This window comes from Peromyscus leucopus, chromosome 7 (assembly GCF_004664715.2).
Source record: "Peromyscus leucopus breed LL Stock chromosome 7, UCI_PerLeu_2.1, whole genome shotgun sequence".
NCBI lineage: Eukaryota > Metazoa > Chordata > Mammalia > Rodentia > Cricetidae > Peromyscus > Peromyscus leucopus.
Genome location: NC_051069.1, coordinates 75530474 through 75555966, shown reverse-complemented (window position 1 = coordinate 75555966; position 25493 = coordinate 75530474). Strand labels below are relative to the sequence as shown.

At 38.7% G+C, this 25493-nt stretch overlaps 1 protein-coding gene across 12 annotated transcripts in view; it reads right to left on the bottom strand.

The window, feature by feature from the left end:
- Dop1a (DOP1 leucine zipper like protein A) overlaps positions 1 to 25493 on the bottom strand; it is a 101414-nt gene that overhangs the window by 5783 nt on the left and 70138 nt on the right. For 9 of the 12 annotated variants that reach the window (XM_028875506.2, XM_028875503.2, XM_028875501.2 and 6 more), the window contains 14 exons: positions 24440 to 24565; positions 20726 to 20860; positions 17605 to 17660; positions 15933 to 16037; positions 14225 to 14291; positions 13708 to 13852; positions 13458 to 13537; positions 8767 to 8876; positions 8360 to 8509; positions 8174 to 8235; positions 6438 to 6590; positions 2956 to 3092; positions 2376 to 2431; positions 1040 to 1204 (listed from right to left, as the gene is read on the bottom strand). In XM_028875506.2, the coding sequence (XP_028731339.1) occupies positions 1040 to 1204; positions 2376 to 2431; positions 2956 to 3092; positions 6438 to 6590; positions 8174 to 8235; positions 8360 to 8509; positions 8767 to 8876; positions 13458 to 13537; positions 13708 to 13852; positions 14225 to 14291; positions 15933 to 16037; positions 17605 to 17660; positions 20726 to 20860; positions 24440 to 24565 (1547 nt within the window). The remainder of the gene's footprint in view (positions 1 to 1039; positions 1205 to 2375; positions 2432 to 2955; positions 3093 to 6437; positions 6591 to 8173; positions 8236 to 8359; positions 8510 to 8766; positions 8877 to 13457; positions 13538 to 13707; positions 13853 to 14224; positions 14292 to 15932; positions 16038 to 17604; positions 17661 to 20725; positions 20861 to 24439; positions 24566 to 25493) is intronic. The other 3 variants (XM_028875509.2, XM_028875508.2, XM_037207815.1) reach the window with 1 other exon arrangement.

Below are 25493 nucleotides of genomic sequence, written 5' to 3'. Positions count from 1 at the left end.
AGCCTCCTGCTAACTGGTAGGCAGAAGGCTCAAAAGAAAACTGCTTTTGTATAGTTGTTTGTATGTTAACAAAGTCTAACTTGATTATTACAACATGTAAAGAATACCAAAAGGAAGACTTTCCATCATAGAAACCATCAATGTAGCTAGACTCTTGTCCTGTATCATGCATAGAAAAGCACGTGTTCACATACCCAACCCTCTCTCTTTAAAAAAAGAAACAATAACTACCAAAGTCACATAAGGACTGTGGATGCAACAGCTTAGGGGTAGAGTGCTTGCCTAGTATAAAGAACCTGGACTCCATCCCCAGCACTAAGACAGCCCCACCAAAAATAAAAGCAGGCACAACTGCTGTTTAAACAGTCTTGGAGCTTTTTACATTTTTGACTTTTTAAAAAATGATGCTTGCTTTCTTGAGCACTCTGTTTACACTACACAGCCAAAATAAACATCCTAAAATACAAGTCTAATGTCACTTAATCCATTAAAAGCTTCAGTGGCGTCATATTATTCTAGGTCACATCTCTACTCTTTATTTACAGTGCTTTACATAGTTGAGTCCCTTTCTAGCCTCTTCTCTCAACACCTCAGACAGGTCAGCTCCGGTTCTGCCATTGTCATAGTGAGCCTCTCTAATACCAAACTGCCTCCATTTTAAACTCCTTTCTGGGCCTGCTCTGAACCTCAAAGCTGGCAGCAGTCTCTGCTGTATGGCATAGAGAAGTTTCTACATACGCTATCATAACTGTCTTCAAGTGCTGGGCTCTGTCCCCTCCAGCCAACTTGTAGCTTCTGGGTCTGCACCCCACTGCTCTGCATCCAGGGGGCACAATGGTTTGAGTGAGTAGTCTGGGGACATAGCCACAGCAATCACTTAGTGCTAGTAACTGTGCTGCCCCACTCCTTCCAATGTAGTACGGTTTTAGCCAAAGTTATGAATACTTCAACCTACACAAAGAACTTTAGTGTTGGACGTTTGTGACCAAAGCAAACGTATTTCCGAAAATATCCACTTACTATTCTTGTTTTTACTTACATCTGAAACTGAGGAAGATTTTCAGAGGGCAATGCGAGAGCCAAATCCAAAAACTTGCAAGCAGAGAGATAGAGGTTTAACCACCTCTGGCTGTTATAGGACGTGGAGAAGCCATTACCTCCGGTATAGGTTGTCTCCAGACCAGCGGCAGACGGCCCTGATGTCCTGCAAGCAGACAGTGCAGTCAGCAGCAGGGCCTTTGGCTCCCAGGGCTCCTGGAAAGACTAAAGCACCAGCTTGTCTCTCCCACAGCCACACTGACGAACAGTGATTACAACAATCACAACCGGATTGCTTTGTCCACTTCCTTAGAGTGGATTGTGAGTGCACTGTACCACTCCCGCCCTTTTCTGCTTTCACTTCCTGTGTATGAGTGTTTGCCTGCATGTATGTATAGACACCATATGCATTTCTGGTGTTTGCCCGAGTCAAAAGAGGGCATTGGATTCCCTGGAACTGGAGTTACAGATGGTTGCAAGCTGCCATGTAGGTGCTGGGAACTGAACCCTGGTCTTCTATAAAAGCAGCAAGAGTTCTTAACTGCTCACTCATCTTTCCAGCTCCCACACCTAGACTTTTTACTTGTGTTCTGGGATAAACCTCTCGCTCTCATACTCAACATGGTAAGCATTACATACTGAGCTAGCTACCAAGATGAAGACATGATTCCTAAAGGAAAATTGTAATTTATAAAATTGAGCAATAATTCTTATAGAATTAAAAATGTATTATTCATATTAGTAAACTACTTTTAAAAAGAATAAAACTATTATATACTTGCTGGGAACATTCTGTAAGATTTAGAGAAATTGATTACCTTGGTTACAGGTTACCTGCCATACTGGTTTTGTTATCTATTCCAAGTTTCAGGAACTAGATCTGAACTACCAAAACTAATATGTAGTTGAAACAATAGTGAATTGTATTAAGTGGAATCTTTGTGGAGAGGCTGGCTGAAGGCCATGAATGCTGATAATTTAGTCTATCATGCCTCTTGACTAAATAAAATTATATTCGAACATAAATAATGGGACTATTCATTTTTAAAGATTTTTTATTTTGTAAGTAGGGGAATTTTGCCTGAATTTCTCTACCTGTGCACCCTGTGTCACAGCCCCTGGAACTGGAGGTACAGACAGTTGTGAGCTGCCGTGTGGGTGATGGGAATTGAACCCAGGGTCTCTGAAAGAGTTGCCAGTGCTCTTCACCAATGACTCATCTCCCTAGCCCCAAATATTGGAAATGTTTAGATAAAGGTTTAGATAGTAGGGTATCTGAATTCTCCTGAGTAACTTTAGGTGTCCTGAAGAACATTCGTAAACAGAAGCACACGTACCGTGAAATGTCTTCATCAGCAGTGAGTTCCTGCTCCATCAGTAAGAACACCTGCACCTGGAGAGCACAAAGGAAATACTCACTTTCAAGTACACAAATGTTATTTTCAACATTCTCTTTGGTGGAAGTGGGGCTTGGGAGGGTTTGCTTAGGAAGTCTTCACCACGGTCTTGGAAGCAGGTTTAATTGGGATGACCACTATGCTGGAAGAGTAAGGATATTATGCCTTGCACCAGTCCCTAATACTCCAGTTCAACTGTGTCTCACTAGAGGTATCCCTGTGGGGGCAGGACACTGGACCTGTTGGCTATGACAAAGCCAACATGTCAAAGAGACGGAGCATTAAACCAGATGAGATAAGTAGGGGCTCAAAGGCAGCTGGCTATTGGCACTGTACAATTTTAGGCTTAAGCTACTTAACAGCAAAAGCTACTTTTACTATTTTCAACTTTAAAAATTGCCATGATCTGGTAAAATTGAGTTTAGTCCTTAATATTAGTTTTCACCTAAAAAACATGGAGAAATTAATCACACTGTTTTACAGTTTATATTTGTAACTTTATAAATTAAAATTAACTCACAAGTTCTGTGATCATAGTAGGCCAGAGAGAGGTAAGGTGTTGTGGAGACATTCTTAAAAGTAATACTCTGAAAAACAGGAACACTTGAGAGTGAAGAGTCGGCACCTGGGGCAAACGGAGACTCTCAACCAATCTCTCTGAAAGAAATGCATCATATTTTCAATGCCCAAGTAACTCCAATCATAAAACTTAATAACTTGTCTAGAAGGAAAAAATTCTGTTGCAGACTGCTGCACTTTTAAGAAGGTGGTTAAGAAGTGACATGAAATGTATATAAAAATCAAGTTTTTTTTCTTATTAGAAGTGGTAGATTCTATCATATAGCAACTAAAAGTTTCAAACTTTCTATGGACAGGATAAGAAAGTGGTACTGATCCATGAACTACATTTTGAGTAAAGATTAATGTAGACATGAAGGAGCCAGGCATGGAATCCCAGCACTTGGGAGGTGGATGTAGCAAGATCACGAGTTGGAAAAATAAATCCAGTGTCAAACCAACCCACTCAGCAAACAACCAACTCAAGGACTCACAAAAGAGTGTAACTGTTCTGTATTTGAAATTAGGTATACAAGGCTAAGGGAAAGAATTGCTTTCATGTGAGCTCTTGAGGTTAGAGGCTGCACAGCACTCCTAGAGTTGGACAGCCAATAGTTTGGTTATAAGTAAAGCCTAGAAAGGTAAATGTTTTTATTAAAACAGACACTTATTAGTAGTTGTATTAAGAGTATTTCCTTTGAAAAATGTTTCTGCCAAAACTTGTCCATGAACTTACAGAATGCCTTGTCTACTGTCTTAGTTTTCTATACAGCATTGCTTCTGACCAGTGAGCTCATGGCACAGTCAAAGGAGGTGGTGGGCACATCTTCGTGGATTGGGAGAATGGTAGAATGACCATTTGAAGATTTAGTTACAGTGCCAACTGGGAGACAGTAGGCTGGAGAATGGGGCAGGTTTTGTCCTAATATATGCTCTGAATCAGTGTCCAATACATGCTACTGTTTTCTACATAGCCAGGATTCGTGAGTCAAGGGTAGAAATGGAAATACTGAGAATCATGCCTTGTCACTCACTAGCAAAACTTTTGCTTTCTCCTCCCACCCCTGATCTTATGCTGTTGGCCCAGAAGTATTGTTTCCTAATGGAGAAATGCTTCTAAATGGAGGTACAACCATTGCACTGAACAGAACACTAAGACTTCCTCATGGTTACTTTTTCATGCCGCTGAGTCAACAGGCTAAGAAAAGAGTTATATTTGTAGCAGGAATGACTGATCTAGACTATTAAAGAGAATTTGGACTGCTTCTCCAAAATAGAGGTAAGGAAGGACATTTCTGGACCGCAAGTGATCCAACAGGGTATCTCAGAATCTTACCTGGCCCTACTATTAAAGTCAATGGGAAACTATAACAACCCAATCTAGGCAGAATGATAAATACGCCAGACTGAAGCTGTGGGTAGAGAACCAAGGCCTGATGAGGTGCTTGCAGGGAGTGGAAAATATTGATTAAGTAGAAGGTAGTTGTAAATACTAGTTATGGCTATGTGACTAGTTTTAGAAAGATCGGAATAGTTATGGGTGTTTTTCCTATTTTGTTAAGAATGTTTATGCATGTACACACACACAACAGAGAGAGAGAGAGAGAGAAAGAGAGAGAGCGCAAGATTTTTCCCCAGTCTTCTACTCTGTAATATAACATTGATTGAGTCACTATTTAAGAGCTGTAAAAAACTCTGTATTATCATTTTAAGTTCTGCGATGTCAAAAGATCAAACATCCCTCAAGAGATTTACCCACTTACACTATGGAAAGAATCTAGGTGTTTTCAGTTGTTTGTGTAAGAGTTATATTAGGAGAAATCATGACTTTGTAGTTCATATTATTTGGAAATTTAAGCATGTCAGGAGATGTGTTGGGTGTTGACAAGAGATGGACTGATGATGGTTAGTTCTGACTGTCAACTTGAATGGAGTAAAGGATGCCTAGAGCTGTGTGTCTGTGAATGTGTAAAATAAATTATACGATCATGTGTTGTTTGCATTTGTTGAAAATGGATACTGAGGGCAAAGAGGGCCTGCTTCCCAGACTCCAGCATGTATATTTCAAGTTTCCTCCAAAATTTCCCTGTCCTGGGGCAATTATACAACACAGAGAAAAGAGAATGGCAAATAGCAAGGGGGTTTAAATAACGATGTGCCCGTGGGCACAGCTAGAAGGTAGACTATTTCCAATACAAGTTACTGTTGTTTACCCCATTGTATAAAATGCCTGTGTTAGGAATGAGAAACTGGAAGCTCAGCCATGAAAAGTTAGTTCTTGGTCTCAAATTTTTCAATTGGGAACTGCAGCATGGCTTCCCTAGTCATTTCTGAAGGATGCTGCAATTTCCTGATTTGATGATGTTACTGTTGCTTGTTCACCCTGTTGGGCTATCCAATGGCTCTGCTTGATGTTGCAAGGGTCCAATTTTATGATGTTTTGCTGTCTTTGTCTGCTGTGTTTATCTACAGCTTGCTATTTGTTTACTTTTCTTCACTGGATACTTACTAAACTTACTCATTTGAAAACCAAAGTACAGCAGCTACTGTAGATCATTCTCCAGAAAGAACAGAGTGGACTACCCAGAAAGGATGACAAGTGGGTCAGTGACTAGACTAGGAGGGAGAGATCTGTTCTCAATGTTCTGTTGTTTTTCCCACAGTGAAAAAGCAGTGTGTGTTGTGCCTGCCTGCCTTCCTTTCTTTTTCTTTCATCATATACATCTATTACTGCTGTTGCAATTTTCTAACATTACATTCTGGCTTCTTTGGTCTTTCAGTGAGGACTCAATACCAGGGCACTCTCCAGGGCACCTGGAGACCTACAATTATATTGTAATTGTGGAGGCATCCATCTTCTTAGAAAGAGCAGCTATTGTGTTCTCTGCTTCTCCAGTATGCAGATGACCATTGTTGGACTACTCAGCCCCTACTGTGTAAACCAATCTAATCCAGTCCTCTTCTAGAGAACCTTGTCTATTATAGCCGCAACACAGTTCCAAATAAGACATACAAATGTTACTGCAAGCCACAAATTCCTGGCTCTCCTTTATTTCGTCCTCTGTGAAGGATGTATTTCCTGACCTGTTTGATGTCCACAACTAAAACATAGTAATATACTTGCTTAGAGTGAAATAGTGACTACCTGACTCTGCATATGAATTCCTCTGACATTTGAATCAAACCATAAATCATAATGTTTACTTTAAGTCTTTCAAATTCAGTGTTGATTTCTTTTACATAATGAAGCTAAAACATTTGTTATGTAATACTGTCCACCAACCCACACTTGTGGTTTATCTCAACCCAAATTAAAATTTAGCAAAGATATTTTCTAAGATACAATAACAGAACAGCAAAACGAATAAAACCACTAAAACCAGAATAAATGCACCCCCAAGTCCCTGTAATTCCAAAGAAAGATAAAATGCTTTAATTCCTTACCTTGTATGTCTGGAAGATATTTCTGGTACTGGTCAATCTCACTGCTAAAAATAGCAAAGGCCAATCTTTTGAGAAGCATGGCTCTCTGTTCTAGCTCCACATCCCGATTTGCAAAAAGATTGAGAGAACTGCTCTGGGCCACAGCTACTCGAGCTAGAAAAAGGAGAGGAAGCGGGAGGCCATCTAGCCATCTGAAAATGACATTCCTTATTTAAAATGAGTGACTACCTCATGTCAACACACCGAGAGGATTACAGCAGAGGACCTGGACCTTTCTCTGGTGCAGAAAAGCTGGCAGACAGTTTGGGCATACACGTGCCTGAAGGTCAAATGGCAGGATTTGGATGTGGACAGACAAGAACCCTGAGAACTGTGGGTTTTAGAAGGGAAATGTCCAATAACACCATTCTATAAATCCTATCTGCTTAAATATTTCATTGAATCTGTGGTATTACTTTAAAAATAATTTCTGGAGAAACCTAGCTTGGTCTGATTTCCTGTTCTTCATATTAGCTCCTGCTCTGGACTTTCTTGGCTACAGCCATACTGTCTTGCTGGTTATGACATAAACTCACCAAGTGTGCTCCCACCCCAAGACCTTTGCAATTTTTGTTCCTTATGCAGGGAATTCCATTTCTAGGAAGGGTGGGCTCCCTCAGTTTCACATCAAATATGATGTGAATAAAAATAAAATAAAAAACAATAAATAAACTCTGCTGTTATTTAAAATTTGTCATGTAGTGCCCCATTTTATTTCCTTTACAATCTCATTTCCTAATTAAAAAAAATTATAAATGTTAGCATAATACCTGGTCCACTGTCATCTTCCAATAAATATTTGATGAATACATAAATTTGAAACTTAAAACAGCTCGAAGAAAATGAGAGAAGAGGTAGCATGGCACCCTTTCTCCAGATAAGAAACTAGTTGGGATACACAACTGTATAAAACCTTGCAGACTCAGAATTCCAGCGATTACAGTTCAGTTTAGTACCACTCTCTTTTTCTCTCCTTTTCCCTTTCCCCCATTCTCTGTCCTGGAGATCTACAGCCACAGAGATTAAAAGTAGATTGTCCCAGAGGTTAGATCCAATTGCCTACCTTCTTCTTTCTCCCCTGCTTTCATCTCAGTCTTTTTATCTAGTCAGTAGTTATCTAGTGCCTATTATATGCTGGTACCTAGGCTGTGTGATGGGAAAGTGAAGGGTAATTTACTCACCACCAAGTTATCCTTGGTAATATTTTTATTGTTAGCACATACTCATTGTATAAGATGAGAGATCTCCCCAGGCACCCCCCACACTTCTATCACATGCTTCACTCTTACTCATGCTGCATTCATTACTCTCTAATCCCCACAAATTCATCACTTCTCTTTTTTTCCTACATAGCCTCATTCTACTTCTGTATCTTGGGTTTTATTTGTTGTCTATTATCAGTCTTGCTATATACTTGCTAGGCTAGTTTGGAAGTTGTGATCTTCCTGTCTTTGTCTCCTAGGGGCTGGGGATATAGGTGTCCATTCCCACACTGTCCCTTGTCTCTTGTAACTTTTTTTTAAAAATCTGTATTTTTCATATAAGGGGAAACATGGGATGTTTGTCTATTATATTCCCATAGAACACTATGTTTAACTTGACAAAGAGCTAATTCAGTAGTTTTCAAAAGAGAATAGTACATGCTAATAATGAATCATGTACAAGAAAAATACTGCCTGGGCTGTCACAATACTCACTCATCAAATCTCTGAATGTTGTCTTATCATGTGTCATCAGGTTGTCCATAATTGCTCTCCAGCTGAAAGACACAGGATTATCATATGTCATTGAGATTTTACTCTTATTTAGGCCTTCTACCTTTGCTAGACAGTGGCTGATGTCAGCAAACTATGATGAGTGAAAGTGAGAAGAGGAATACTTACTGATTAACACAGGAAGCATCCATCTGAAAGAAACTGGGATCCATGAAAAGGTCAAAGGCTTCTTTTTTCCAGGCTCTCCGTGTATACTGATACCCACTAAGACTGCTGAGCAGTTGGACACAGGCTCGGTAACTAGCGGCATTATGTGCACTAGACAGAAAACACACATTAAAGCACATTATGCTTCATGTTGAATTTGTATGTTCACATTTACCTCAGATACTAAAATGGAAACATGAGACAGAAGGAACCATAAGAAAAATGAGATGCAAATAAAAATTTAGCCTTTATAAATGAGTCAAGGTAAGAATAACATCATTTTGTAGTTGAGGCCACAAACGGCAATAAGGGTACAGACTTTGTAGGTAAGTGTGACTTATCTGAAATCTACTGGAATCATATGGTACCTGTGATTTCGGAGGTAGGGTACAACATAATGCATAATGTTTACAAGTAAAGGGATAACACGCTCTTTTTCATCACTGTAGAAAACCATATCCAGAAGATGAGCCAATACCTACAAAACAGAGAGGAAACAAATTCATCTATATGTTGAAACTGGGGTCAGAGGTGGGTATTGATTTTCAACTTGGAAGAAAACCAAAACTACTTAAAATGAAGAAAATTTACACTGAGATAGAGAGGTATAAAAACAGTCCAGGGCCCTTCTATGTGACAGTGAGTGAAAACTGAACCTGCAAGTCAAACCTCCATATTCTCTTCCCCAGACTTAAACAGAAGCTTAAGAAAACCCCAAAGCTAATAATCAGACTGGGCTCCTCAAGTCCTAGTTGAGTCAATCAACAGCCATATAGTGTCAGCCATGTTTTCTAACCTCTGTTAAGACCAGCACCCACATTTATAAGGGGCAAAAAGTAACCTGTATGGTCATAGAATGGGTTTGTTTGCTGTATATGCTTTATACCTAACCACGGCAACCCTTCCACACCATAATCAGATACAAAGCATTTTTATTTCTTAAAATATATACTTTTAAAAATGGGGGTTGGGAGATAAGATATACTTTATTCTGAGCCAAATCTGAATAACCAAGGACCAGAAATATGGATCCTGGATGTCTTGAATTACATGTTATTATGGGCATTTTCATGAATTTTTATAGTTATATCACAAAAAGCCATAAATCAAAGGCAATTATCACATATGTTAGTGGTGGTGGTGGGGAAATAGGTAGGCAGGTTACATACACAGTGTAAAACTCTAGAATTCTGAGATGTCATCTGAAGATATTTTGAGCTTTGGGTTTGGTGGATGCTAGAGGTCTGTTCAGTGTAATACATTCCAAGAAACTTTATGTGACAGTTACAAGGATGTTAGGACAGACACATAGGTGGGAAATGAGTGGTTACTAAATGGTCTAAAGATGGCCCAAAATAATATGGTTCTGGAACTGCAACATTTCTACTCTTCATAATGAGAAGTTCGAATCATTCCAGCTGCCCTGTAGTATCCTCAATTGTGTGTCCACCATGCCAAAACTCAGTTCACAGTTCATTTTTCACTCTGACAACTTTTGAACCTCTATCCCTATTGAATTCCTTTTTCTCTTTTTAAATTTAGCATATATTACATGTAGGAAATAATGGGTTTCATTACGGCACTTCCACACATGCATACAATGTACTTTGATTATATTTACCCCATTACCTTTATCTTGTTCCTCCCTTTGCTTTTCCACATTCTTTTAATTCATTGTTATGTTTTTTAACCCTAAAATCCCATGAGACAAAACATGTGGCATCTGTCTTTCTAAGAATGGCTTAGTAGACTCAACCCAATAATCTCTAGTGCCATCCATTTTTTAAAACAAATGACATTATTTCCATTATTCATTTCTGAAAAAAACTCCTTGTGTATCTATACAACATTTTCTTTATCCATTCATCCACTTTATGGGCACTTAGGCTAATTCTATAGTTTGGCTGTTGTGAATGTGTGGCAATCATTGTCATAAGGGTACTCAATAGTGACTTTCTGTTGTATATGCCTAGATGTGGTATACAGAAATCATATGATATGGAATTTACCTGAAGAACTTCCAGCTAACACAGATAGTTGCACAACTGACAGTAGCAAAGTTATGGAACCAACCTAGGTGTCTAACACAAAGGAACAACAACAAAAAAAGAAAGAAAACGTGGCCTCTATGAACAACAGACTGTTTTTCAGCCTTTAAAAAGCAATGAAGTTATGCCATTCCAGGAAAACAGATGCAATTAGAGATAATAATATTAAGGATTTAAGCCACTATTAGTAAGACAAATTATATCTGTAGTCCTTGACTTTATATAAATACATAAAATCATGACTGTATGACAAGGAAGTAGAAGCAACTCCCCTGCCCCACAAGCAAAGTGCTATGGAAGGGGAAGGTGGGAAGAGGGGAGAGTAGAGGAGACAGTCTCACAGTACAATACGGACTCATCTGAAATGTTCTTAGATAACACAGTACCATGTACAATGGAAAATCTAAACACTGCGTTAAAAACACAAATACCACAAACTTAGGCATAAACTTAACCAAAGGTATCAAGGACCTCTACAACAAAAAACTCTGAAGCATTAAATGAGACATTAGAAAATGGAAAGACCACCTGTGCTCATGGATTGGCAGAGTTAATACTGTAAAAATGGTCACAATAATGGTCACAATACTCAAAGTAATCTACAGATTCGATGCAATCTCTATCAAACTATCAAGGTCATTCTTCACAAAAACAAACAAACAAAAATCATAGATTCAAAGTAAAACAGAAGATCCAGAATCCTGAGCAGAAAGAGTGATACTGAAGATATCAGAACACTTGACTTCAAACAGAAGTACAGAGCCATGGTAACAAAACAGTACGATAATGGTGCGGGAACAGACAGGCCAATGGAATAGAAAACTGATTAATAAGTCCAGATGTTTAGAGCAGTCTGATTCTTGAAAAAGGTGCCAAAAGTGAAAACAGGAACATGCATTTTTTTTCCCTGACCTCCAATTCACAGAGATCTGCCTGCCTCTGCCTCCCGAGTGCTGGGATTAAAAGCATTAGCATCACCACTGCCTGGCAAGGGCCATGCTTTTTAACAGGTAGAACTCGGGAAATTCCATACCCAAACATAGGTTTCACAGAAGACTGAAACCAGATCAATTCAAAATGGAAAGGCCTCAGTGTTAAAAGCTGAAATGCTAAATGGCTGGAAGAAAACAGAGAAGAAACATCAAGAACTAGACATAGTAACTGCTTTCTAAATAGGACTTCAATAGCTTAGCAAATAACTGGGATCATTGACAAATAGGATTCTGTAGCAAATTAAAAGCTTCTGCACAGCAAAAGAAACAATTACCAGAACAAAGGGGCAGCATACAGAAAGGTCTCTAAAAATTACTGGTGGGCAAATGAACTGGAGACTTTTCAAATGAATACATACAGGTGACCTATAAACACATGATAAAGTGCCCAGCACACCTAGCCATTAGAAGAATGCAAATCGGGCTGGGCATGGTGGTAAATGCATTTCATCTCAGCCCTCCAGAGGCAGTGGCAGGTAGATCTCTAAGTTCAAGGCCAACCTGGCCTACCTAGTGAATTGGACCCCATCTCAAAAAAAACAAAAACAAACAAAAAACAAACCAGAAACAAAACCCAAAATTAAAATAAAAAGGAAAAATATGTAAATCAAAAGTACCCAGATATTCCACTTTACTCCAGTCAGAATGACTACTATCAAGAAATCAAAGACCGCCGGGCGGTGGTGGCGCACGCCTTTAATCCCAGCACTCAGGAGGCAGAGGCAGGCGGATCTTTGTGAGTTCGAGGCCAGCCTGGTCTACAGAGCGAGATCCAGGAAAGGCGCAAAGCTACACAGAGAAACCCTGTCTCAAAAAACCAAAAAAAAAAAAATCAAAGACCAAATGTCTGCAAGGATGCAGGGTGTGATGTGATAGACATCTAATAGAACACAAACCCTTTTATGAAATGGTCAGAACATAAACTAGTCCACTGTTATGGAAACTGGTATGGAGTCCTCAAAAAATTCAAACTATCTGGGACAGGAGAGCAGTATCTTAAGGTATATAAAATGGTCCAGCTCAAAGCCCTGTGTCTGGAGCTGGAGAGAAGGCTCAATGGGTCCAGTGCTTGCTGTACAAGCATGAGGGCCTCAGTTTGGATTGTCAGCACCGTCACACAAGGTGGGACTGGCAGAATGTATCTATAACCCCAATATCGGCAGGGCAGAGACAGATGGATCCCCAAAGCTCTCTGGCCAGCCATGCTCCAGTTTCAGTGAAGAGAAGAGACTGTTTGAAACAAAAGGTGGAGAGTGATAGTGGAGACACCTGACACAAACCTCTGGCTTCAACATGCAAAGATGTATGTGCAAGTATGCATACATGTGTTGTTGTTTGGTTTTTATTCCTTAGGGGGACCCTCCAACCAGCTCCCAAATAAGTCACACATGGGGGCTTATTATTACTTATAAATGCCTGGCCTTAGTTTGGCTTCTTTCTTGCCGGCTTTTCTTCACTTAAATTATCCCATCTACCTTTTGCCTCTGGGCTTTTCCTTTTCTTACTCCTGTAACCTTACTTTCACTCTTCCTCTTCCTCTGGCTACTTCTTTTTTATCTTCCTCTCCTCCCAGATTTCTCCTTCTATATATTCTCTCTGCCTGCCAGCCCCACCTGTTTCTTTCTCCTGCCTTGCTATTGGCTGTTCAGTTCTCTATTAGACCATCAGGTGTTCTAGACAGGCACAGTAACACAGCTTCACAGACTTAAACAAGTGCAACATAAACAAAAGCAACACACCTTAAAATAATATTCTACAACACACAGGTGCACACACATACATGAACATATACACATGCATTACTCCGACACTGTCCTATACTTGGTAATTATATAAACCAGTGATTTCTAGAAGCACAAAATGATTTTTGAAATTAAAAACTTCTCTATGAGAATGTCTTTCTTCTGTGTTACCCTGGTTGTCCTGGAACTCACTCTGTAGATTAGAGAATTTCTTATTGGTATGTACTATTCAAATGTTCACTTAAGTGTGCAGGTAAAAACACTTGATAATGTTTACCTCAGAAAGCAATGTCAGTGCATGGACACTATATACAGAGGGAGTTATGTTTGAGGTTTCCATTGCAGGTGATAGCATATCTAAATAAGAAAAAGAGACAGGTAAAGATAATGATTAGTATTTTCTGACTAATAAAAGCTAGTAACAAAAAAAAGAATGAGCTTTTATAGTTTTATATATTTTATAGGGCTAAATAAAACACTGCTTAGCAAATATATGCCAAGAGAGTAAGAGTAAAGGAAAGCAGTACCTTCAACATCAGATTCCAAATTGGTTCCATCCACCATTATTTTGGGAGAAGGCTTGACTTCAAGGTTCCGTCGGAGCCATGTTGTCTGTTCTAGAGAGGAACCAGCAATTGCACCAATAGCATCCACTACTTTGTGTGTCACATCCTAGAGAAACAAGGAAGAACCATGTTTGTGCACACAAACGCAAATGAGTTATGGGCTTTTGAAGTGTTTTATTCTCTGACAATAGATATTATATAATACATATTCTTCACCCATCCCTCACTGTGTCCAGAAATGATCTTGTGTATGGAGTTTAGGCTGGCCTCAATCAAACTCAATGTATATTGTAGATACTGGCCTTAGAATCCTGATCCTTCCACCTCTATCACATGAGCCAACACCTGATACTATTTTTATATAATCGACAATCTTGACTTTTATAGAATAGTTAGAAGGAACATCATAGATTATCTTATATGACTCCTGATTTTAACTTTTAATTTATGTAGCAACCTTGAATTCAGAATGCCTTACCTGAAGGTCTCTTTGGTCTTTTTTATTTTCCAAACTAGGATTTTTCATAATAAACTCATTCAGAACCCTATAAGAGCCATTTTTAAAAAGAAAAAAAGTTATCAGTCCAAAGCAAATGAAAGTGCTGCCATGTAATCATGCCTTGTAGTATATATTTTCCAATCCTTAACATTTATGTATGAAATGATACAATGATGCTAAGAGCAGCATTATTTGTAAGAACCCTCAACTTGAAGGTGTGGTGATATATATTGTGTACCCTAATAAAATCTGCCTGAAGATCGAGAACAGAACAAGCCACTACATTAAACACAGAAGCCAGGCAGTGGTGGCACACACCTTTAATCCTAGCACTTCGGAGGCAGAGATCCGTCTGGATCTCTGTGAGTTCAAAGTCACCCTGGACTACAAGCTTAGCTGTAGGTTCTTGTCCTCTACCATGCTTGGAGCATTGTTCACTGTGTAGACCACACTAGCTGGCCGCTGAGCTTCAGGAAGTCTCTTCTCTGCCTCCCATCTCACTGTAGCAGCACTCAACTGCATTGGACTTCATGTATGTTCTGTGGATCTGAACTCAGATCCTCTTGCTTTCACCCAAGTGCTCTATTCTCTGAGTCAACTCCTTCACTCCTTCCTCAGCATCTTAACCTTCCTTTACAGATGTCACACAAACTACACCTGGCTTTTTATATTTTCGGAGAACTCCCTTTCTAGCTCCTTTTCCTTCTACTTCCTGTTTTCTAAATGCCAACATCAGTCACTTGCACCTTCTCACCTCCCACTGAAATAAATTCCTCGCCCTGATCATAAGGAGCACCACCATCCTGTCCTTACAATCTGCACTCATGCCAATCTCTCACTCATTACCAATATCAGCCAATGAAATTCAAGTTTCTTCTCAAGCAGCTCCCACTCCTGTTACCCACCCTAATTTCTTATTATTTCTCTGCCTGTGATATACCATCACCAAACCAGACAATGTAGCTTGTTTCAGTATATCCTTTTCTTCCCTGTCTTTAATCAAGGCTTTTACTCTTACCATTGTGATTCACTTAACAGGTTTTTGTTGTAGAACTATTATGCATTCCCAAACCTGACACTACTCAGGGTGATGCTTACTGTTAGTGAGGCAAGGGTGACTGGCATTTACCAAATAATAAAAAAATCTGTATCTATTAGCTTAGATCTAGAAATGCCAAGACACAAAAAGAAAGACTTTTACAAGACTATTTATGTGCATGATTCAGTGCACCTCTCTCTTCTGTGAAGTTCCTTTTAGCATGGTACACACTCACCCGTATTTTCCCCACAGTGCTTCCCTACTGATCCCAAATGATGACTGGTTCTACTATTTGTGTATTAAGTGTTCTACATCTTGTATATGTCTAAACACACTGTATTTCTTCCTATCTCTTCCCACTTACAGACCTTCTATGTCTGGATCTGCACCTCAAGATGCTTGTGAACAGACAGATAGATGACATGCCACACAAAACATGTTCTTCAGCCATCAGGATAGTGAGGTCTATGCCTTTATTAAAATTATATGTTTGCATGTATATGTATGTACACATATGTATACATATGTATTTGTGTGCATGCTGCTGGAGACCGAATTCAGGTGACTTTGCATAATAAGCATTGGCTCTTCTACTGAGCTACATTTCTAACCCTTCAAAATCATACACTGTTAAGAGAGATTACTTACCCAAGTATAAGAAACTGCCCTGGGGCTGGAAGACTCAGCTGTATAGAATCTTTCAGAAGGACCAATAGTGATGTCCAACTGTCCACTAAATTGGGCACTGGGATTCTGAAAGATAAACCCATTTGACAGAAACCACAGTAAACTTTAATTTTCTCATGTCTTCTTACAATTCTTAACACATTTTCTAAATTATCTGAAGCATTTAAACTTTTATAGACTATTAAAGAACAGAAATTCTAAAATCCTTTACTTTCTACTAAGAAAAGGAAGCACATTTAAAATACTTGATGTGATTCCTTAATTTGCAACAGAGATCTCTTATCACATACACTCTCAGAAACAAAATATAACTGCATTAATTCTTTTAAACTATAGTCCAGCTGCACTGCACACCAGTGTTCCAACAGATAGAGAAATGAGCATGACCTCTGCTTCAGTCCAATCTTTACCCCACCTGCACCTAAAGAGAGACTTTATGCAGTTCTTGCTCTCAGTCACCATCCATGTAAATACACCAAAACCCCAACTTATCAATGTTAGGCACAAATTAATGCTGTTGCTCCACTAGGGAAGATTAAGATTCAGGTTCTTAAGGAAGAATTGTATTAGAATACTGCCTCTGTTCAGGGTCAGCTAATAGCAAAAGTGAACACCAAACATGAAGATATTTTCAACTATTTATTTACTTATTTATTCATATATTTATTTATTCTTTTTTTTATAAGTAGTCTCTGGCTATCCTGAAACTCAATATGTAGACTAGATTGGCCTCAAGCTTATAGAGTTCTGCCTGCTTCTGCCTCTAAGTGCTGGGATTAAAGTCATGCAACACCATGTCCAAACCCATTTTTTTTTTTTTTTTTTTTCAAAAAGACAAAGTGGATTGCTACACATTCACCTTTATCAATCAAAATGGTAATCAGTTTAGAGGCAGCGAACATAATTTCAAGAGAAAGTTGTCTATGGTGATATTTGTATGTTAATAAATAAAGTTGCCTGGGGGTCAGAGCTAATAGCAAGCCATTTAGCAGAAGTCTGGCAGTGGCAGTGGTAGCACACGCCCTTAATCCGATCACAAGCAGGCAAAGTCTCAGTGTGTTCAAGGACACAGCCAGCATGGAAACACACACCTTTAATCCCAGTATCAACCACAGAGACCTGGAGGTCTGTATAGACAGGTAGTAACGAGGAAGTCATATGGTTGGGTTTAGAACCAATGAGAACAGAAAGGCAATAAAAAGACGGGTCACACAGGAGAAGGTCTCTCTCTCAGGGGAAGGATGGCAGCGACTGGTAAGCTAAAGGCTATTCGCTAGTGCTCTGACTTCTTGGGCTTTTAACTCTTTATTTGGCTCTGTGTTTCTTATTTAATAAGACTGTTTAGAATTTCATCTACAGGTTGTCAGTTTCCTGCAGTTCACTATTTAATATCCATGTGTTATGCACATCTTCGGAGTGTGGGGTCTGCACTCCTCCCTCAGTAGCCTGCCCATGAGTCCCATTAACAGCCACAACATTTTTGCTATACAGCTTCTTCCTTTCCCTTCAGAGGAAACAACAGTAACAAGAGCAAATGCACTACTTTTGGAAAGAACTCCAGTGCTTTTCTTTATAGCTTCCTCAGCTTTACAGGTGGCAACTGAGTATGGAAAGGTCTACATCAGCATCTTACCTTTGTATATAAGCATAGAAAAACTGAAGCATGCAGACTTCCAGAGAAAGATGTTTCTATAAACAAAAGAAATTAGTTTTACCGTGAAGCAAAATGATGACTATGCTTTTCCACTGTTGCAAATACTCTGACTTGTCCTATTGGTTTTTAATAAAAAACATAAAATACTGGTTTGTCATTTAAAAAATCATGCAGTTCCCCGTTCTTAGTAAGGAAAATTTATAATACAAGAGCTATTGAAAATACAGAAAATAGACAAACTGACATGGCTATTAAAATGACTCATAGATTATCAATTTCTGAGATGTGGGAAGAAAGTTGAAGAGGTTTATCTTATCAAAATAATTCGTCCAGTCATTTTTAAATGGTCATTCATTCCAAAACCATCACAACTATATCAGTTTTAATCAGCTTAGTTGGTGCCATCAAAATTAGGTTGAGAATTTTAGATTAGACATGTACATAAGTCTATTTTAGTGTACTGTTAAATCAGTATAGTTAGATTAAGATTAATTCCTTTTAAAACTTTTTAAAACAACTAACACCTTTTAAAAAAGATTTACATTTAAAATTTTTAGCTTATGTATATGTGTGAGTGCCTAAGTGTATGTATGTTCACCACATGCATGCAGGTGCCTCTGGAGACCAAAAGTGGACATTGTATCCCCTGAAATTTGAGTTAGAGGTGGTTGTGAGCTGCCATGTATGTTCTAGGAACCTAACTCAAGGTCCTCTACAAGAGTAACAAGTGTTCTTAACCACTGAGCCACTTCTCCAATCTAAAATTAGTTAAGTCTTAATCACCTAAAATATAATCATTAAAGATAGCTTTGTATTTCTGTATGAAATTCTTAAGAAAAATTAATATTAAAAAGATAGTATTGAATAAATTCTAAAACCTACTGTACCTGCCTTTGAAAGTCAGTAAAAGCAAAAAGTAAATCAAAAGGAATTGATGCTCACTGACATTTGCCAATGTACTTTTTGTTTTGTTCCGACTGTCTCCTCAAACAGTTCCTTTTCACCACACAAAGAAAAGTGCAGCACTAACACATTTAGTAAGGTGTTGTGGAATACTATTTTAAGATGGGTTACATTTGTTTATGCTGTGGAACATTTGTTTAATGATGTAAAGATGTGTTGCATTCTTTTATGTTGCAATTATTTTTATTCTCTGATGCTGTGTTACTCTGTCTGTCTAAAAAACGTGATTGGTTTAATAGAGCTGAACGGCCAATAGCTGGACAGGAAAAAAGGATAGGTGGGGCTGTCAGGCAGAGAGAGAGAACAAACAGAAGGAGAAATCAGGATGAAGCAAAAGAGAGCAAGAAGCAAGGGAATAAGGAGAGGAGGACTCCAGGGGCCAGCCGCACAGCCAGCCATGGAGTAAGAGTGAAAGTAAGATCACAGAAGTAAGAAAAGGAAAAAGACCAGAGGCAAAAGGTAGATGGGATAATTTATGTTAAGAAAAGCTGGTTAAGGCCGGGTGGCAGTGGCGCATGCCTTTAATCCCAGTACTTGGGAGGCAGAGCTAGGCAGATCTCTGTGAGGTCAAGGCCAGCCTGGTCTACAGAGCAAGATCTAGGACAGGTACCAAAACTACAAAGAGAAACCCTGTCTCAAAAAACCAAAAGAAAAAAAAAAGAAAAGAAAAAAGAAAAGAAAAGCTGGCTAGAAATATGCCAGGCTAAGGCCAGGCACTCATAAATAAGAATAAGCCTCCATGTATTTATTTGGGAGCTGGGTGGCAGGTCTCCCAAAGAAGTAAAGAGTAAAACAACCAACTACAGTAAAAAGCAGCACTGGTCTGGAGAGGTTTAATTTCTGTATTCTTGGCCCTCATGTGTATGAAGCCCATTATCCACCTCAAATTACTACACAGAATCAAGCTTTCACATGCAAACTAAAAATCTCAGGACAAATGCTCCAGAGGTGCTTTTCGAATAGTCAGGTAACTATTGAAATAGTTTATAAGGGAACTGGGGATATAACTCAGTGTCAGAGCATTTGGCTAACTCACATGAGGCCCTGAGTCCGATCCCTTAGCACCACAACAAAGGTAGTAAAATCACTCACTATTGACAAACATACCTTTTCTTTGGGCAATTCAAGATGAACAAAAGAATCAAATATTTTCAGATATATGTAATAATCCCTAAAGATATGATTATACTTGTTTGGCATGGTTCAAAGTCTCATGTTTGTGGTTGGTAAATCTACAAAATTAAGAACTTGTAGCATTGCTTGGATAAATCAGAAAAAGCAGAGCCGTTCCTCACTTCCTATACATAGACCTGTTCCCAGCTAGAGACTAGCAATGTGAGCGGAGAGATGGTCACATCTACTTCCTGTGGTGCTCTCAGAGAACAGAAGGCTGCAGTGAGGTTTAGATAACATGGCACTGATATGATATATCAGCTAATGACAGCTGACACTGGATGTCAGGGAACCCAGGATAAGCAGTGATGTAAAATTTGTTATAGAAACAATTTGTTAATTTTGTATAAACTACCCTTGTGATCAGTGTTCTTACCTGAATGTGCCCGCTGGACTGTGTATGCTTGTGTGTCAGCCTATGTGTGGGGGAGCATGTGTCATGTGCCTGCCTATTGGGCTGTACACCAAAAAATAAAAGTACGCTGCATTTGTCTACTGCTCATCACATTTTCTTTACCCTCCCAGCATCCTGATGCCTCCCTTCCCTGGCTCTGGAGCAAGGACCTCACAATCACAAAGTATAATTTTATATAGGGTCAAGAAATGATGTCTGGAACAGTGATTATGGCAAAACTTTGGGAGTTTACAGAATTGAAAACTCACTGGAAAAGAAGCCTCAAGGAAGCTGTGAAACCTAGAAAGTATATTTTAGGCTGAGGCGCCTGTGTTTTTCTAATGGACAGAAAATCCTTACTAGGAATCTAGTCCCACAGTTCCTGATGTACATATGGAGACAAAAACAGTTAACTGTTCACCACTGGCTGCAGGAATGATTAGACTAGCAAGGAACTCCAAGTTTTTTATAAGAGTGCTGTGCAATAACCACAATGAAATTACAAAAAAATTCTTACTCATCAGCTCCATTTCTGAAACTGAATTCTAAACAAAAGCAAAGCTTTCTTACCTTGTCCTTGGCTATGGCTGGAGGCTGCTTTAAAACTTCTTTCACAGTCTGGATAACAGTTTCTGCTCTCATGACGCTGATGGAGCGAACCAGTTCTACTAGTAAAAGCTGTTCTTCACTGGCTGCAGGAATCACCTGGAGAACACATCACAGTCAAGTATTTATGCAGGGGTGTGCATATATAAATCTTTTAAGGGAAGTCACAGAAGGACTATTTTATGGACTTTCTTAATATAAAGATGTCCCTTGACTACTTGTGATTAAATTTAATTAAAATTAATACATGAATCTTACCTCATAAAAACAATAATCAGGTCTAGCAAGATGACGCAATGCATAAAGGTATTTGCCATCAAGCTGACCACGGGAGTTCAATCCCCAGGATTCACAATGGTGGAAAGAGTTAACTCCTGTAGCTTGTCCTCTGACCATGCACATGTGTACCATGGCATGTGCACATCCACACACAAATAAATAAATCCAAACCAAATAGAACAAGTTGTTGTTTGTTTGTTTTTGCTCTTTACTCTTTTGGGGGGACTCACCACTCAGCTCAAATAAATCACACACAGAGGCTTATTCTTAATTATAAATGTCCATCCTTAGCCTGGCTTGTTGCTAGCCAGCTTTACTTAAATTATTCCATCTAGCTTTGCCTTTGGGCTTTTACCTTTCTCCATTTCTGTAAACTTTTATTATTTCTTACTCCGTGGCTTGCTGTGTAGCTGGCCCCTGATGTCCTTTTTCCTTCTCTTGATCTTAGATCTCTCCTAGGCTTCTCCTTCTATTCATTCTCTCTGCCTACAGCCTCTCCTATATTTTCTCCTGCCTTGCTATTGGCCATTCAGCACTTTATTAGACCATCAGGTGTTCTAGACAGGCACAGTAACACAGCTTCACAGAGTTAAACAAGTACAACCTAACACATAAGCAAAAGTAACACACCTTAAAATAATGTTCCCCAAAAAGTCTTAAGAAAACAAAACAAAACAATATATCAGGACCTGCTCTATTTACCATGGACCTTAAAGGAGCCAGCTCCATTCTGCTAGTTACTTTCTATTATCCTGGAGTGCTATTTTTTGCTCTTTCATGCTTTTTCTTTTTCCAGATTCAATATTAAAAATGAAACCTCAGTCAGAAGACAAAGATTTAACTGTTTTAGAGAGTTTTCCTCATCCTTTACAGTAATTATCAGATCTCACTTACATCAGTACCCAGGTTCAAAAGAATACTCAAGACTATGACAATGATTATGCTATGGATGTTTCCTACTTGTACTATGTTGATTCCTCCCAGAGGTACTACAAAGCTGTTTTGGTATGGTTCTTTTTTTTTGTTTTGGTTTTTCGAGACAGGGCTTCTCTGTGTAGCTTTGCGCCTTTCCTGGATCTCGCTCTGTAGACCAGGCTGGTCTCAAACTCACAGAGATTTGCCTGTCTCTGCCTCCCAAGTGCTGGGATAAAAGGTGTGCACCACCACCGCCCAGCCGGCATGGTTTATTTTTTTTTTTTATCAAAAATTCATTTGTGAGGTTGTCTGCTGGCTTCCACATGCACAGACACATGTTAACATACTTGTGCAAATGCAGGTGTGCACGTACACACAAGAACACACACACACACACACACACACACACACACACACACACACACACACACAAACACACACAAAAAAATCATCCCTAAAAGCTCTGACAATGGGCTAGAGAGATGGCTCAGCAGCTAGGAACACTCACAGTTCTTCTAGAGGACCGAGGTTCAACTCCCAGCACCCACACGGGGGCTCACAGCTGTCAGTAACAACAGTTCCACATGACTGGACACCCTTACACAGGCAAAGCACCAATGCACATAAAAATAAATAAATTAAAAGAAACAAAAAGCTCTGACAATAATGAATTTCCTACAATCACATATAATCCTCTCAGTTTTTCCCCCTGCTTAAGACACTCTTGCTAGGGGGTCTCTTGGATCTGCCTGGGCCTGAAACTCTAGGGTTGTTATCCAAGGCTGAAGTGATGTCTCCTTGTCATCTTGAATAAAGAGTGAACCTTGCACACTAGTGGCAGAGCACATGGCTGAAAAAGCCTCTAGTAAGAGTTTGGCTGGCTATGGAATTGTGTGTTCAGACTAATTTTACATAAAAGTTTCCAGTGTTGTTAGGGTGAAGTCTTAACACTATTCCTTTGAATGGGACAGTTTTTTTTTTTAAATTGTTCCCCCCGCTTTTAAGATTCTAGCATCTTCTCTTTACCCCCAATGTTTCTGAAAGGCCATACTGAATTTTATGTAGGTATCTTTTAAGTGATGAGCATGGCCTGTAGATGTAACCAACTGTCTTATTAAATAAGAAACACAGAACCAATGCAAAGAAGAAAGCCAAGAAGTCAGCGCTAAGAGCTAAAACCTTACCCTTCCTCCTGCGGTGGTCCTACCTCTCCAAAAGAGAGCTACTTCCTGTGTTAAAGTCTTCATATAGACATTTTTGTTCTGCCTTCACATTGGTTGTAAACCCAACCACATGACTGCCTTGTCACTGCCTGTCTGTATAGACCTCTAGGTCTTCTATGGTTGGTATTGAGATTAAAGGTGTGTGTATCCAATCCTGGTTGTGTCCTTGAACACACAGAGATCTACCTAGCTCTTCCTACCAAGTGCTGGGATTACAAGCATAAGCCACCACCACCCGGCTTTCCTACGGCTTGCTAATAGCTCTGACCACCGGGCAACTTTATTAACATACAAATAACATTTTTAGTACAAAATACAACATCACCATAATGGCCTGAAAATTTATTTCTTTCATTGTTAAGGAATTTCTTGTACTATTTCTATAATATTTTTCTCCTCCTATGATTTTGTTCTTTATTTCTGCAAGAAGATATTAAGTATCCAGTATCATGCCCTAACTTACTACTCTTTTCCACTATATTCCTTATCTTTAAGCTTACATTCCATTTCAGGTATTTACTTCTTTGTTTTTGTTACAGAACTAAAATACAATGTTTCTTTTTCTTACTTCAGGAACGTCAATACATATGTAATGTGTAATGTGAAAGAAACCACAAGTCAGAGACTTGTAGGTGCACCAATCATGTATTTTGTATGAGAGAAAATGATTTCATAGCATTACTAGTCTAATATACTATGATTTATTTCCAATATGAAACACCTTTTCTAGATTTCAAACTCACAAAGTAAACAAAATTTTCACTCATACAATCCAGTCAAAACCAACATAGGAATTACATTTAGAGACACTTAACAACTTAAAAGACATCAGATAATGAAAAACAACAGATGAAAACTCTCTCCAATCTTTGCTTTGTACCCCAAGTCACTAGATTAAAAAGTACACATTATAATTGCTACCTGAAATATAGTGACAAATTTGATAATATAGCTGATTTCTCTGTCTCACTAACACCTTTTTTTTTTTCATTGCTGAGGTTGAACTTATGGCCTTGTGCATGCAAGACCAGTGCTCCAGCACTGAGCTAGTTTTCTAGTCCTAAAATACAGTCTTTCACACTCTATACCAAGTTTTAATAAAACTTTAGGCAGTAAGTCATTATCAAGAGCTGTAGACAAGCTTTTATTTTTCCAATGTAACCCATGGGGAATTTAAAAATCAGTACATACAAAATGAAATAAATAAGCATGGCTTTACCAAGTAAAAAGAGTATCACATGTTTAATTATGAATATCATACCTTGGTCCGGGAAGGGGTTTTATTCTGTCTTCTTTCATTCCATACAAATGCAATGGCAGCCATGAAATGAACACCATGATTCATTGAAATGGGTCCCAATAATTCCAGGATTTGTTGTCTTAAGTTCTAAAACAAGTTAAGCATTTCACAAGTAAAATAAAACACATGAACATTAATAACTAGATAAGACATTTAATTCAGCAATAGTAGAGAAACCTTGAAACATGTTAAGAGCTGTCACTGGACATGGTAGTGCATACTCAGAATTCTATAGTCTGAGGCAGAAGGATCAGTTCAAAGCAAGCCTGGGCTATTTATATAATAAGACCCTGCCTCAAAACAGGAGTTACAATCATGAATATTTTAATTTTACAAGGAAACAAAATTTAAAAGAAAAACAAAACAAATTAGTTGTCCATAAAATGACAACTTATTACCATGATTAGATACTAGAAAAATACAGTATGAACCTAAGTTTTACCTAGTTTGAAAATTTTATCCCCTACTTTAGTTACCACTTAGGGGCTTCCTTGCCATTGATGCTGCAATACCCACTGTGCATAAGTTTACTTTAGAAGGTATTTCTAAATTAGTTTATTAAGTCTAAGACTATGAAACTTTGAGAAAGTGCTTTACTATGTAACACAGGCTGTCCTCAGACATTCCAGGTAGCTCAAGTGTGCTTCAAACATAGATTCTCTTATTGTGAGTCTAGAATTACTGGCATATGCCACTATACCAGTCTTGACTATAAAATTTTGGATTCTTTGAACACACTGCTGAACTATTTTCTTGGAGCAGGGGGACAGTGTGTAGTAAAATGTCAGTTTAAAATGTATTAAAAGAGGGAGAAATTATAACATGTAAGAATAAACTTCAAAAACATCAAATGAAAGATGCTAGACACAGAAAACCAAATATGTATTAACTCACTTCCATGTAATGTCCAGAAAAATCAAACACATGTGGAGAGAAAACGGAGTGACGTTGATTATGGTTTGGGGATGGAAAAGTGAGCAAGTGCAAGCACACACAGAATTGTTCTGTAATAAAG